Source organism: Phaethon lepturus, unplaced genomic scaffold (assembly GCF_000687285.1).
Source record: "Phaethon lepturus isolate BGI_N335 unplaced genomic scaffold, ASM68728v1 scaffold8279, whole genome shotgun sequence".
In the NCBI taxonomy this organism is placed as follows: Eukaryota; Metazoa; Chordata; class Aves; order Phaethontiformes; family Phaethontidae; genus Phaethon; species Phaethon lepturus.
The window spans coordinates 72143-85401 of record NW_010565478.1 but is presented as its reverse complement, the minus strand read 5'-3'; the positions used below and the strand labels follow the sequence as shown (position 1 = coordinate 85401).

The following is a 13259-nucleotide window of genomic DNA, read 5'->3' as shown; positions in this document are numbered from 1 at the left end:
TAGATGGGCGTCACAGTGGCAAGCCTCCAGTGATCTGGGACCATCCCTGTTCATCAGGGCTGCTGATAAATGATGGAGAGGGCTTGGTAAGCTCCTCCGACAGCTCCTTCACTATCCCAGCTTCCAAGTATCTTAAATTTTAATAGTCCTTGATGCACTTCTCTTCCATGAGCAAGTTCAGGGACACCCTGAGCCCCAGTTACAATACATGCCTTCGTACTACCACTTACAGGTTTCATGTTTGCGTCAATGCCAGACATTAGATGTTTGACTGTACAGCCTTCCTGAGGGTGCGCAGGTGGTGAAGAGAGGTTCAGAAGTATTACCTTCCCCAGTGTATTTTCAGAACTTTGTCTGTTATTAAATTTACATGACTGTGCAAACTATTCCTAAAACAACTCCTAGAATATTCCAAATACTGTGCACATGTTCAGCTCATGAGTTGCATTGTTTAATGGAGACTACTAGAAGTGGAAATCTGTGTTTATTCCTAGAAGATGCACCTAACTTCTATCATTCTCTACTACCCTAATCTTGAAGCTCAGAAAAAGCACATGTGCTTACCAGCTTGGTTGAGCCCACAGTGCTATGGTTTCTCAGTGCTCATAATGATACCAGTCCTCCCATACTTAATCCTTACTTTTTCCATATGCTTTCCAAAGTTACAGTTTGGTGGCATTACTCCCAGCCTGGCAGAGTTTGGGTTTATTGTGACTGACAGGATTGACAGATGTACTTTGGGTAGCACAGGCATCATATAATCTGACTTAATTCTACTGTCTTTTTGTACCAAAAATGCTAATTTTGTGATATCTAAGCTAATCGTGTAGATAGGGATTTTTTAACCACCACTCTCATCCGTAATTTTTCTCTTTCTGAAGATGTACTATATATGCAGCATGGCATTTTGTCAAGACAAACCAGAATTTTAATCCCTCACACACAGGAGAACAAATCAACCAAGCAAAACCATACAAGGAAGATCAAAATCATTCCACCATGATTGTGAGCAAACAGAAACTAGTACTGCTTCATACACTGCTGTCAAACAGAATTTCTTTGTTTTCAGCTTGCAAGTTAAAAACAAGGAACTGAAATATGTTCTTGAGCATAAGTTTACAATGTGGCAGAAGACAGGGAATAAAATGAGATCTTCTGGGATGAAGATAAATTACATCTCTGTGCTGATAAGTGATTTCAGTTTCTAACGAAATAATTTTTCAATGCTTCCCAGGGAACAAATGTGGATGGCAAGGGAGATCAAGGATACAAAGAAGCCGCTATAGTCAACAAGTAATTTGAGTGCTAACGCCATTTTGAAATCTTATGTTCTGCCTTATACAAAATACCTCAAAAGACGAAAAGTAAGAGAAAGTCCTGGAGAACAGAACACTACTCTGTTCACAGACTGTCACAACTACTCAGCATTTCCCAGTCTCAGCTCCCTAAAGTAATTTCAGACTAAGCACACAAAACAGCCATCTGTATAAATGTGCACAAAGATCACTAGACTAAAGATAAAGGTGATGGAGAGAAAAAGATCCAAAAGTTTAGGAAATACGAAAAGATTTAGGTTCGTGATAATACATTTATGCAAGTTGTGTGTATTTCTTATAAGCACAACATATACGTGTAGTATATATGTAAATCATCTTAACTAAACTATGAAGAGGGACAGAGAACCTCAAAGGTTATGGAGTTCAATTTTAACTTTTCTTTTTTTTAAATTATGAAAACTACATTTGCCTGTGTCACAATTTTTGCATATAACAGGCTGCTCTGTGAAAACATCTCAATTTGATGAATTTTGTCTTCTTAAAACCTAGAGACACTTAAATGATTGATTTGTTTTTCAGTTAACAGACCTATGTTATGTTGCAACTTAAATTCCCCTATTGCTTCTCTACAGATGTATTTAATAAATTGTAATTTTACTAAGCAAAAATATGGTTGTCCACAAGAATCAGGCCTGCTATTTACCTGCATGGTAGAGAAAGAGAGTAATTTAATGGTGGAGGACAACTTACTTTCAACAACTACAAATAAGTAAACTTGGCCCCAGTGTGCAAAGTGGAAATAAGGAAGCACCTTCTCTTAGCAAGTGTTATGCAAGCACTTTTGCATCTCTTCATTATTTGGATTCTAGCTGCATGGAGTGCTCTCTACCACTTTGGAAGAAGCAGGCATTCAGCTGATTGCTTACTACCATTTTGTCGTTCTTCCAAATCTAACGTACACAGAGCGAAAGCAGAAGGGACAACCCTGTGACTTCAGTCTTTCTGGAGGGCAAGGAAGCAAAAAATGTAGAGACAAATGCCAATCTAGAAGAAGAATGCAGAAACTAGAATTTACTGAATTTGGCTTCAGTATTTGCTGAAAATATATGTATGCTTAGGGTTTTTTAAACGCTCAGCTTTTTCTACAGCAAGTCACACCTTCTTCCCTATAACCTGTATAATGTTTCGTTTTATCCACAACAAACACTGGTCACTAAGCACCTTTCAAGTATCAGGAAACTGATGTGTTAATCCAACCCACAGCGCTGCAACTGACTCCTAGCTGACAACCTCTGCTGTCTTAAAAAATCCTTGGCTCCAAGCTAGGTGCCCAAGATCCACCCAGAAAGTTACGATATCTAAGCGAGTGACGTGTCAGAACCCAGTTGAACAGGGACCTGCTTAAATGATGTGAAATGTGAAGCGGTATGGTTTAGCAAGGTACCTGTCTCTACTAAGGATCTCAGCAATGAAACTCATAATCAGTATCAGTTTTTGTACTTTGGATGACCATCTGAACCCCAAAGATGGATGGGAAGCTTCACTGTTACTTACAGAGACAGTCCTCACACTTGAAACAGGCAGTTCTGATATGACATCCACTAGAGCAGCAGAATAAGGATGCTACATAGCAACACTTTTTCTCTTTATGGCAAGTATTAGCAAAGTGTTAAACCATACAAACATTAACAACAAATACTTTATGAGCCTGCAAGAGAACACAGGTCAACTACAGGCCATAAGATTAAGTTCTTGGCATTTCTATCTTCGCCTCCTATTTGGGAAGATAAAAGGATGAAATTCAATTTTAGTAATGTTATCTTTATAAACTAAAAATGAACAGAGTAAATGATGGAATATACATCTTCCTTACCTGCATGTCTAAAATCAGTCCAGCTATCTGATTTTGTTGATTGTCTATGACCTAGAATATAAAATTAAGTGATTTTTTAAAAGGCTTGAATCTCTTCATATTCTCTTTAAAAAATCAGTTTACAGGTGTGTAGCCATAGATTTTAAATGGAATCTTTGAAAATGTAAATGACAAGACAGAATTTAATCCTGACAGAACAGGAAATTAATGCAAAATAAACATACTGAACAGAAACAGACAGGTATTGAAAAAAAATCTAACTAGCAACAAATGTATAGTTCTTTAGTGAGGGATTAATTTTTAAAGTAAAAAAATAAAGAAACACAGGATTCAAGGTTAAAGATGCCACAAACAGATCATTTGCAGACTAACCTTACTGGCTTTTTCATTCTTTTCTTTGAGACATTCATTCTCGCTCTGAAGTTGTTTTGTGTCCAACATGGGAAGGCGAATACCATCTTCCAGGCATTTTTCTACTTTCTGCTGTAAACTGTCATTCAACATGAAAGAAAAATTAAGTGCCCTGACAGAAATCAGAAGGGCTATGTGTTCTAGTGCAAAATTAGAAAGTTGCACCATTTTCCAATCAGAACTGTTAAACCGTACCTAGCCAAATCCAGCCTTATGAATGAACACACCAACACTGTGTTGATGATGAAAAATGATGCAAAAATCCTAAACTACTGAGGTTACCATTGCACTGACAAGAACAGAATCATGCAGGAACGGTTTTAAGGGACAGATTCTGTGCTGCATCTCCCGAAAGGCACAGCTCGAGCAGTACAGCATAGGGAGAAAGGGTAGAGAGGAGCAAAGAAAAGCTTTGTGGTGTTCACAGTTGCTCTGTGCTACCATAGGAGGCAAAGCCAGCACCAGCATAGATTAGAGGAGTCTTCAAATGTCTCAAAGTTATAGGACTTTAACATCAGATTCTCTCTCATTGGCGCACATACAACTCAAACCGAAGCCCACAATTGGAGGCTGCACCAAGTACTGGTGGCCTATCATTCACACTCTCTGTGACTTGTAAGGGGGAGCATAAAGCCGCTCCTGCCAGCTGCTCCCATATGAGGGCATGACCTTCAGATCCTCTGTAGCCCAACTCAAGCTCCTAGGCATAGCTAGAGCCTTTGCCAGCTCACCTTCTCTCAGAAAGGAAATACATTTTATTAGTGTTAATCTTGCTGTCTAATTTAGAAACCAGAGGCCACCCCAAGTATTTGTAGCGTTTCAGAAAAGACAAAATGATCCCCCTCTAGATTATGAGGGCATAAAAAAAAAGGCCTTTCACTGGTAAGATGGAAACAATGCGTCAACAATTTGGCTGGCAAGGTGTCCCAACCAGCTTGCCTTTCATCATGGAAACACTTTCAGACTCCTGTGGCATGCACCTATACCCAATGGAGGACAGCAAACTGCAGTAACATCCACATAAATTATTAAAAGTGATTCCCTGCTGCTTCGTGTCCCCCCCCTTTTATTAAAAGTAAGCGTTTAAGTAGCCCCCCTGATCTAAAATGTATCATAGTAACAGTGTCTGCATGTCTCATCTGGAATCTTCTCATGGATATCTGTCCCATTTGTTTTTTCATAGTTATGTGTTCAATGACAGCAGATTAGCTACAGCTAATTCTCCCTGTCAATGCCCCCATCCTCAGTGAAAAGGTAAGAAACAGCTACAATTTATTTAAATCTTTGACCCTTCCCTGAGATACCCATCAGCCAATATCCAGGGAGCTTTTCTACAGCTCGTGACAGGATTAGTTATCAAATAGGAGTGCTGACAGCTTCTATGTAATGCCCCTTTGCTGCACACGCCTATTACCTTCTATCTGACAGCAAGCTATGATGCCATTGCAGCAGTGTCCCACATCTTTAGAAAAAGATAGTGAAGAATGTCCTAGACAGACTCTTCTCTGTGGTATTACTTGCAACTTGACACAAATCAAAATCTTCTTGTATTTTCTATTGCATTACACTGTCATTCTGCACAGTAATATATTTATACCATGAAAAATTATTAGCATTGTAATAGACTAAGAGTGCAAGTAACATTAGGTCTTGACATCAGGTGGGAAAGTACACCCGCTTCAGGGCACAGCCCAAGCAGCTGTTCATACCTCTGTACTGTTGTGACCAGCTCTTTTTCTTTTTTCTTCTGACACACCAGTTGCAATTCCCTCTCTCTGCACTGCGATCGGGCCTCTCCAAGCTTCTTTTCTAACTCGGACAGAGTTTCTTGAAGTTGCTTGTTTGTCTCTTCTAGAATTTGCAGCTAACACAGATTACATTAGTCAGACACAATGCCACATTAGCAGAAGGGCTTGCAGCAGGCCACAACCTTGCAGTTACCATCTGTATAATCTTAGGCCCATTCCACTTATCTGAGTGTGAGAAACCCTAATAGCTACAGTACTTTCTAAAACATTGAAATACTCATCCTTCCTAAAAAGATGGGGAAAAAATGTATGTTGAAACAGTAAAAGATCTGACAACAGATATTAGGGAGCTTACTTATATTTTTAAAATGTAAAACAAATTCCCATTACCTTACCTGTTTAGTCTGCCCTTCTATATCATCCAGCGTTGGTAGGTCGGCCAGATATTTTTCTAAGGTTTCAATTCGTCTTTGTTTTTCTTTGTTTTGCTCAGACTCTTTCTGACATTTCTTTTTCAGGCTATTAATGTATCGGTCTCTAGTTTTAAGCTAGAAGAAAGTAAGAATATATGTTTTATGATTACAGTGAAAAATAAACCTGCTTTGGAAGCAGAGGCTGGTAACTCTTCAAGAATTGTACGTTCAACTGCATGAAAGGGTTAGTTACTGCAGAAAACAAAACTGAAGAATGATTAATTGCAGCAGCTCCAAGTCACAGACTCACAGGTGACTTCAAACCACAGTTGCTTCAATTCTGCCCAGAACACTCCATGTGCCTTGTGAACTGAAAACAGGACAGTTCAACAGTTAAAATATTCTTAGTGTTTTCACCAGTAGGGTTGTTCATATGCAACAAATGATCAGGAAATATTTTAGTCCTTATTCCTCTGGCGTAGGGAAAACAACTTAAAACACAGGGACTTAAGGACTTAATCCAGCAAAAACTGGAGCCAAAAACCTGACTTTGGTTCAGTCTGATAATTACATCAGAGGTCATCAGAACAGAGTAGTGGCTTTAAGAAAGCCACTACAGGCATCTTAATTGTCCATCAGCCTGCAAAAGTTTTTTTTATGTTGTGTTACCTTTGCTTGCACTCCTGGTACTTATTTTATTACCTAGGTGAAAAAAGGGGGAAGGAAGGCAGGAAAAGGAGTATTTTCCAGTCATAGTCTAATTTAATGAAAAATAGTATCTCTACTGCTTGAGCCAAGGTGTTCTAATTAACGGGTAACAAACGCTTGTCAACTAGAGTAAATGCTAAATGTACTTCTATTTTGGTGCCACAGACATCCATCTCACTGAGAAATAAATGTGTGACACTGTCAATGTCAGAGCTCAGTAACACAGCCTACTGAAAAGTTTAAGTGAATAATAATTGGAAAGTTTTTCTAGTGATAGCCTTCTGTATGGGCCACAAAACTCAAGACTGCCAAAAGGCTGAAAATCTTTGTATCTTTTGTTTTATCAAGACCTCAAAGCTGAACAAAGATTTCAAGCTGCTTTAAAAGCTGATTGGACAAAGCCAAAACAAACCCCATGTCCAGGAAGGTAAAACTGCAACTCATCTTCTGCCACAATATGTGCTTCAGAAGCACATACTCCCCCACACCCCAAAGTCTTAAGGCAGTGATATAAAAACATGTATGTCAGCCAACATCACACAGTAAGAATTACCAGGAGTCTGACCATTAGGTAAGTGAATCTATTCCCTCTGTTTCTCACATACCACTAAGTATGACAAGTTGAACAGTCAGAATACTCCAGGACTTTTGTGACAAAGATGACATGGTTTCCAGATCTTCTTGTCTTGCATACATACCATCAGGAATTTCCTCTCCTGCAGCTTCTCTCCTTCTAATAGTTACCGTGTTTCCCTTAGGAATCCTCCTGCCCTCTCTAAATCCCCAGCATCATCCTAAGGACTTTTTCTACCTCCTCTCACATGAGATGAAAAAAACCTTGGGTTTTGTTTTTTTTTTCTATTCACTCTTGCTGACTCTGCTGAGGGGAAAACAAGCTTGGGGTTTGCTTTTTTAAATTCCCTCTTCACACACACTGCTGATGATTTTGTTGGGGCAGGAGAAAAATAGGAAAGCTCTCGCCTCTTGGCAATTAAACATGAAACACAAGGCCACAGAAATCACAGGGGAGAACACTACTACAGGCTATCAGCAGTACCTTTCAGGAGTCCTTCACAATTACCCACAGCAGAGGGTGAATGAGCAGCCAGCAGGGTATGGGTGTCTGAACTGAAGCTTTTCCAGCCCAGCAGTCCAATTTCCAGATGAAATGCCTCAGAACTGAAGTGAGAGCTGCAAAATCTGCAGATGCCAAGAGGCACACTCATGCCTGGCATAAGGGAAAGGAAAGAACCTAGGCACTCATGACATGGACACTGGTGGAGGGTACTGCAGTATCTACCTTAGCAGGCTCCCTCAGCTAGGAAGCTGTGAGGAGCTACCACGACTACTAGCCAGCCAGGGAAGCTTTTTCAGGCTTCCGAAATTTCAGTGCCAATTAAAGAGCTCTCAGTCACCTCAGTCCTACACTACACACAGAGCCTAGGGTGAAACAAACCTTCTCTTCAAGCACCAGAATTATTCACAAGGTGGTACAAACACTGCCTTGCTTTGTATGTCTGCATGGGACAAAGACAAGTATGATGCCGACGGTGGGCAAACAGCACCTCTAATTTCTGCTAGCCTTGCAGTTTCTCAAAAGGAAAGCATCAAGCACATCCACCCTAATGTAGAAAGGACACAGCACTTCAGACCAAGAGGCCTTCTAGTCCAATATCTCATCTCCAACAGTGCCCATAAACAGATGTCTACCATAGGGAAAGAACAAGGAAAATATATTTTTCCAGCCTCCGGCTGCTTTCACCTTAGGGGCTTCTCCTGAGGCAGTTAGGATTTCTGTGCATTTAGAACAAGGCTGCACTTCCATCAACTCACCCATTTTTCCCTTGCGCCCACCCATAGTTTTAGCATCCACAACAGTTTTCAGAGAGACAATCTACAGGTTTGCTATAGAGAATGGGCATGAGAAATCAGCTGCTTTTGCTGATCATGTACTTGGCTCCTAGAGCTTCACTAGATGTGCCCTCACTCTTGCAATGAGAGCTGCAGTGAGGAGCTGACTGCCCTCCGTCCCCTCTAGGCTGCTTAGAGGCAGAGCGCCTTAGAAGGCTGCTTCTGCTCCCCTCTGACTCTGCAGACTCCATCACACTGTCCTTCAGTCAATTCTTTTCCAGTGTGAAGACTTACCCATCAGAAAATCACAGAGGACATGATTATCTGCCTTGTTGCTCTCCTCTGAACCTTTTCCAGTTCCAACACATCCTGTTTTTATGATGAGGGAGACTTTCCTAGACCTTTCACCACTGACAAAAGACAGTCAAGGAAACAGGAGTGTTCCTTATGTTTTCTTTTCTCCCACCTACACCAAATGGTCACAGCTTGTTGCTTATTGTCAATAACATACCATCTGTACACTGTATTTAAATAGTGTATGTTACAAGCTCCAACGTAGGAAAATATAGTATTATTTGCAAAAGTGGAGCAGACAGAGTAGTAGAAATGCATGCCAGCAACCTGAACCTAAAAACTTCTATGTGTTCTTTTTAGTCATACACTTAGAAGCAAAGCTCACCTGAATGTTAACAGCACTCTCCCCAGTCCCTGGCCAAATCTGGCTTTGGAAAGGAAAAAAAAACCCAACAAACTTACCCTCTCTGAAGAGGCAGAAATTCACTTGGAAATAACCCTAGCACGGCTATTGGCAACAATCCCTCTGATGAGTACAGGAATTGTGTTTTTGTTCCCTAACATCAGTCACCGACCTGGGACACCAAGCCTCTGGGCTGTGGGCTGATCTCCCTGTAAACACAGCAGAGGAACTCCAGAGATGGCTTTACCCAGGCTCAACACCTGGCCTACTGCTCAGGTTCCTGGCCTGCCACATCCCTGCAGGAACACAGCACAGCTCCTTCCTCCCTCTGCAGTCTTCCCTCAAACAGAAGGGCACTAATTTTATTAAGAAACACATGCTCCCTCTCCCTGCCCTTTCTCTCCTTGAGAGCCTTTTGTTCAGTGCACAGAATGGATGGGTGTTAGGGGGTCAATCAGAATTGTGCAGGGAATCAGGCTCCAAGCTACAGACCATCCCACTGCCACAAGCACTGCTGCACAGGTCCTCACCACTGCCACCACCTACAGCAGCAGTTCCTACACAGTGAGGAACACAAGCAGTAAAAGCTGAGACAAGAAGAAGCAGCAGCATCCAATTTCTGCCCTTCCTCAATGTCACCCTTAGTGAAAAGCATACTGCAGAGTTCATAGGAAATGGCAAGGCAGAATTTGAGATTAATTACACTTTCTTCTTTGTCTTTCCACCTGCCACTTTACTGTATCATACTGCTCCTACCCCTTGAACCTGCATTAATATATATTGAAGTTCAGTATTAAGGCCCAGTGATCAAAGAAGAGAAGGTAACAGTGACAACGTATCCTTAAACATTAATTAGGAACGATTTGGTCAATGGCACATTCTTGTTTGCTATAAAGAAAGGCTGCCAGGACATTCAAAACTATCCCTGGGTATTGCTTCAACCTCCAAAGAAACCCCTCATGGAAACAGTTCCAAAAACACAGCCATCTAAGCCCCTTCCTTGTCTCAGACTAAAGTTTACTCTGCACATCCTAGCAAAGCTACAAGAGAATCACTCCTGCTGAGTAGGCACATCCAGGTTTGTAAGTGCATCTCAAAGCATGAGGCTCACATTTATCGGACATGCTAAAAATAGGGATTTCATTTTCATAGTTTTCAAATATACTTTAAAAGATACTTTAAACACTTCAGGTTACATGAATTCTTAGAGCAGCTTTTCTTCAAAGCAAGTTTAACTGATACTTGCATAAAACTGTCATCATGATTGCCATTTCACCTAGTATCGCTTTTTACAATCTATTCACTACATGTTCAGATTTACCCACTGCCAACACCCACAATCACTAACTACCAATTTGTCTATCACAGGTAGTTTAGTTACCTTCTGAAAATAGCTCAGCAACCTACGCAATAAGTTGCCTTCTAGCAAACACATCATATGTTGCTATAACAGTGTCAAAAGGAAATCTGGAACATGAAAGACACTTACCTTCTCTTCCATCTTCTTTTTCTCCTCACTAGATTTGTTTGAAATTTGTTTTACAAATTCACTGAGTTGTAATTCCTTATTCTCAGCTGCTGCAATCTTTCGCTCAAGCTCCTCAAGGTGGGATGTTGATCTTTCAGAAACGTGAGGTTGCAGCGATGTGTTCTCATACTGTGGTTGCTTACAAAAAGAAATAAAATAATTGTATAAATGAACGCACATATACCACCGTATACTTCAGCAGCACAGCAGAAACCAGTCCTGCATTTTTTTCCACTGTCAGGAAGGGTGGGGTTTGATTTTTCAAACATTAAAATATGCGGTAACATGTATTTCAGGAATCTGGAGCAAAAAAAAAAATAAAGTAGCTGGGCATCTTTACAGTCACAACACATGCAAATGAACATTGTGGGGCCACTTTCCCCTCAGATTTATGGAAGAGGTGTGACTTTTCTAAAAGAAATCCCTGAAAAGCCAAACAAAAAGTGTTTTCAAAACAAATCACTGCCACTGCATTATCATACCATCCCCTAAGAAGAAAAACACTATGAAATGGTTATAAATATAGTAAAGCAAGAGGTGCCCTGATCTCAAGATCTTTCTAAAGCAGAACATTAGTCCTAGTCAAACCTTAGAGCTATCACACCTGAGGTGCAGAAGGGTCCAGGGACAAGCCTGAGACTACGGCTACAGTCAGAGGTCAGGCCTTCTACCTTCTGTCCTGTCTACCAAAACCCTCTTCCTTTTCCCTTTCATGCAGTTCAATATTACTCTTCTACCTCCACTGCCCACAGACAAGCACAAAATGGAAATCAACTGCATGTGGGATGAGAGATGATGCCGTTAGGCTTTCAGTTTCAAGATTCTTTTAATAACATAAATTGCTGTCTTTAAAGAAATTATACAGACAGTATTTACTAGTAACATTCCTCAGCAAAGCATTAAAAGACATTAAAACCTCCATTAAAGATCTGCCTTTGTAAATTAATCTTATAGAAGGCACACAAATCAAGCCACAGTCCTCAAACTAATCTGCATTTTCATGGTTAGCCTGTGCTACCTCATCCTTACATTTTCTGATATTTGTGCTAGTTAGATAAAAATTAGGACAGGTATGCCCAAAATACAACCACACATTCCCTTTCACACGAAGTGTTTTCTAGGAGTACTAATCTGTATGCTTTTCAGGTGTCTTGTGCAAAGGTATTCCACCCATTTTGTCTTCTCATACCTCTTCCATGTATTCTATTAACACAATCTAACCACTCCTTTGGGTAGTACCTCTTCTCCTCTTCAGAAAACCTTCCATTAGTTGTTTTCAGATGCTCTCTTATCAAACTACTTCATTTCCTCATATCTCCCTGTATAAAACCCTCATTTTTACAGTGTCACAATCCCTCAATCTTACCCCATTTTTATCAAATTTCAAAACAAGTATACTCAAAATGTTAATATAACTTAGATTTCTGCAAATATAAGGTAAACTACAACACTGAGAGGGTATTCTCCTCTATACAAGTTATGGGTATACAATTATATAATCATCAATAATCACGAAAGATCTACGTTTTGGCCTGCAGTAAATTGTGAACATGCCTTCAGGTGTCAGTTACTGGGCAATAGAAAGTTTTGCTGAATGAAAAATATCCATCCTACCTGCAAATTAGTTATGTAAGGTTCTTCGCAGTTCACAAGATGGCTCAGTCTTGCGTGTTGAGCTCGTAATTCATTCTCCCTTATCTTCTGATGTAAATTGCTAATTTGTTGCTTTTGCCTGTAATACACAATTTGATTTGAAAAGAAAAGGAATGGAATAGAGATTATGTTATTCGACTATCCTGGATATATATTAGTTGTGGGCTTTTTCCCACCACAGCCAGACTGCAACTAGTTTAGTTTACCTCTAGAACTGGAATCAATCTCATCAGGATATGAACTATTAAACAACAGTTGCCATGTAACTTTCACTTAAGCATACCCCAAAGGGTCTGCATGCAATTGGCAATAATAAGCAAATTTTGTAGAAATACAATTTGAAAACTGTAACAATTCTGTGGGGGTTTGAGGGAGGCTTCTGTTGGCATTTGTTCCTAAGGCCAGAAGTATAAGCAGGAAAAAATATACAGAAAGCAGAACGAAAACAAAACTCACACCTTCATTTTACTTGGACTTCTGCTTGGCCCCTCTCTCTTTGCCAGGGCTGACTTTTGACACAGGTCAAAGAGATTTCTAAATCAAGGGGAGCAGAAAGAACTTAAGAAGAAAAAGTCATTATATAAGACAGTCCGCATGGCTTTCCTGCAAGGTTGGTCTTTTTGCTTTGCTTTGGTTTCTCAGTCAACTGCTTTACGTAAGATGTTCCCTACCCCTAGGGTAAAATACTGCACTGCATACTAAACCAGAATTAACCTCTTACACCAATCACTTGGCCAGTGTACAGCAGAAACAGTATCACTATCTAATTATATCACAAATTATATCACTGTTTAAATCATGACCGCATTTGAATTAGCATGACCGCAGGTCAAATATTAGCCAGGTCTCAGCGCCAGTCCATGTTACAGCCCTGTGAGGAGTGCTGTACTCCCTATGGAGTGATGGGCACCTCAATAACGGACTCCAGAATGGAGTTGTCAGCACCCATCAGAAACACACATAGCAACCTTCTCAATAAAAGCAATTTTGTGCAGTCCTTTAATTTCCCTTTTTCCTTCTTTTTTATAGTAGGACATATCTGTATGCAAGCATGAAATTTTTTCTCAAAGCTCCACCTCTAACCACGTAGTATGATTGGC

The 13259-nt window shown here is 40.2% G+C and overlaps 1 protein-coding gene across 1 annotated transcript in view; it reads right to left on the bottom strand.

Moving 5' to 3' along the window:
- Positions 1-3150: 3150 nt before the first annotated feature.
- CEP85L (centrosomal protein 85kDa-like) overlaps positions 3151-13259 on the bottom strand; it is a gene marked incomplete at its 3' end in the record, with an annotated part of 74543 nt that continues 64434 nt past the window's right edge. Inside the window, exons 4-9 of the mRNA XM_010295193.1 lie at positions 12121-12238; positions 10468-10644; positions 5705-5857; positions 5271-5425; positions 3523-3640; positions 3151-3201 (exon numbers count right to left, since the gene is read on the bottom strand). Of these exons, the coding sequence (XP_010293495.1) occupies positions 3151-3201; positions 3523-3640; positions 5271-5425; positions 5705-5857; positions 10468-10644; positions 12121-12238 (772 nt within the window). The remainder of the gene's footprint in view (positions 3202-3522; positions 3641-5270; positions 5426-5704; positions 5858-10467; positions 10645-12120; positions 12239-13259) is intronic.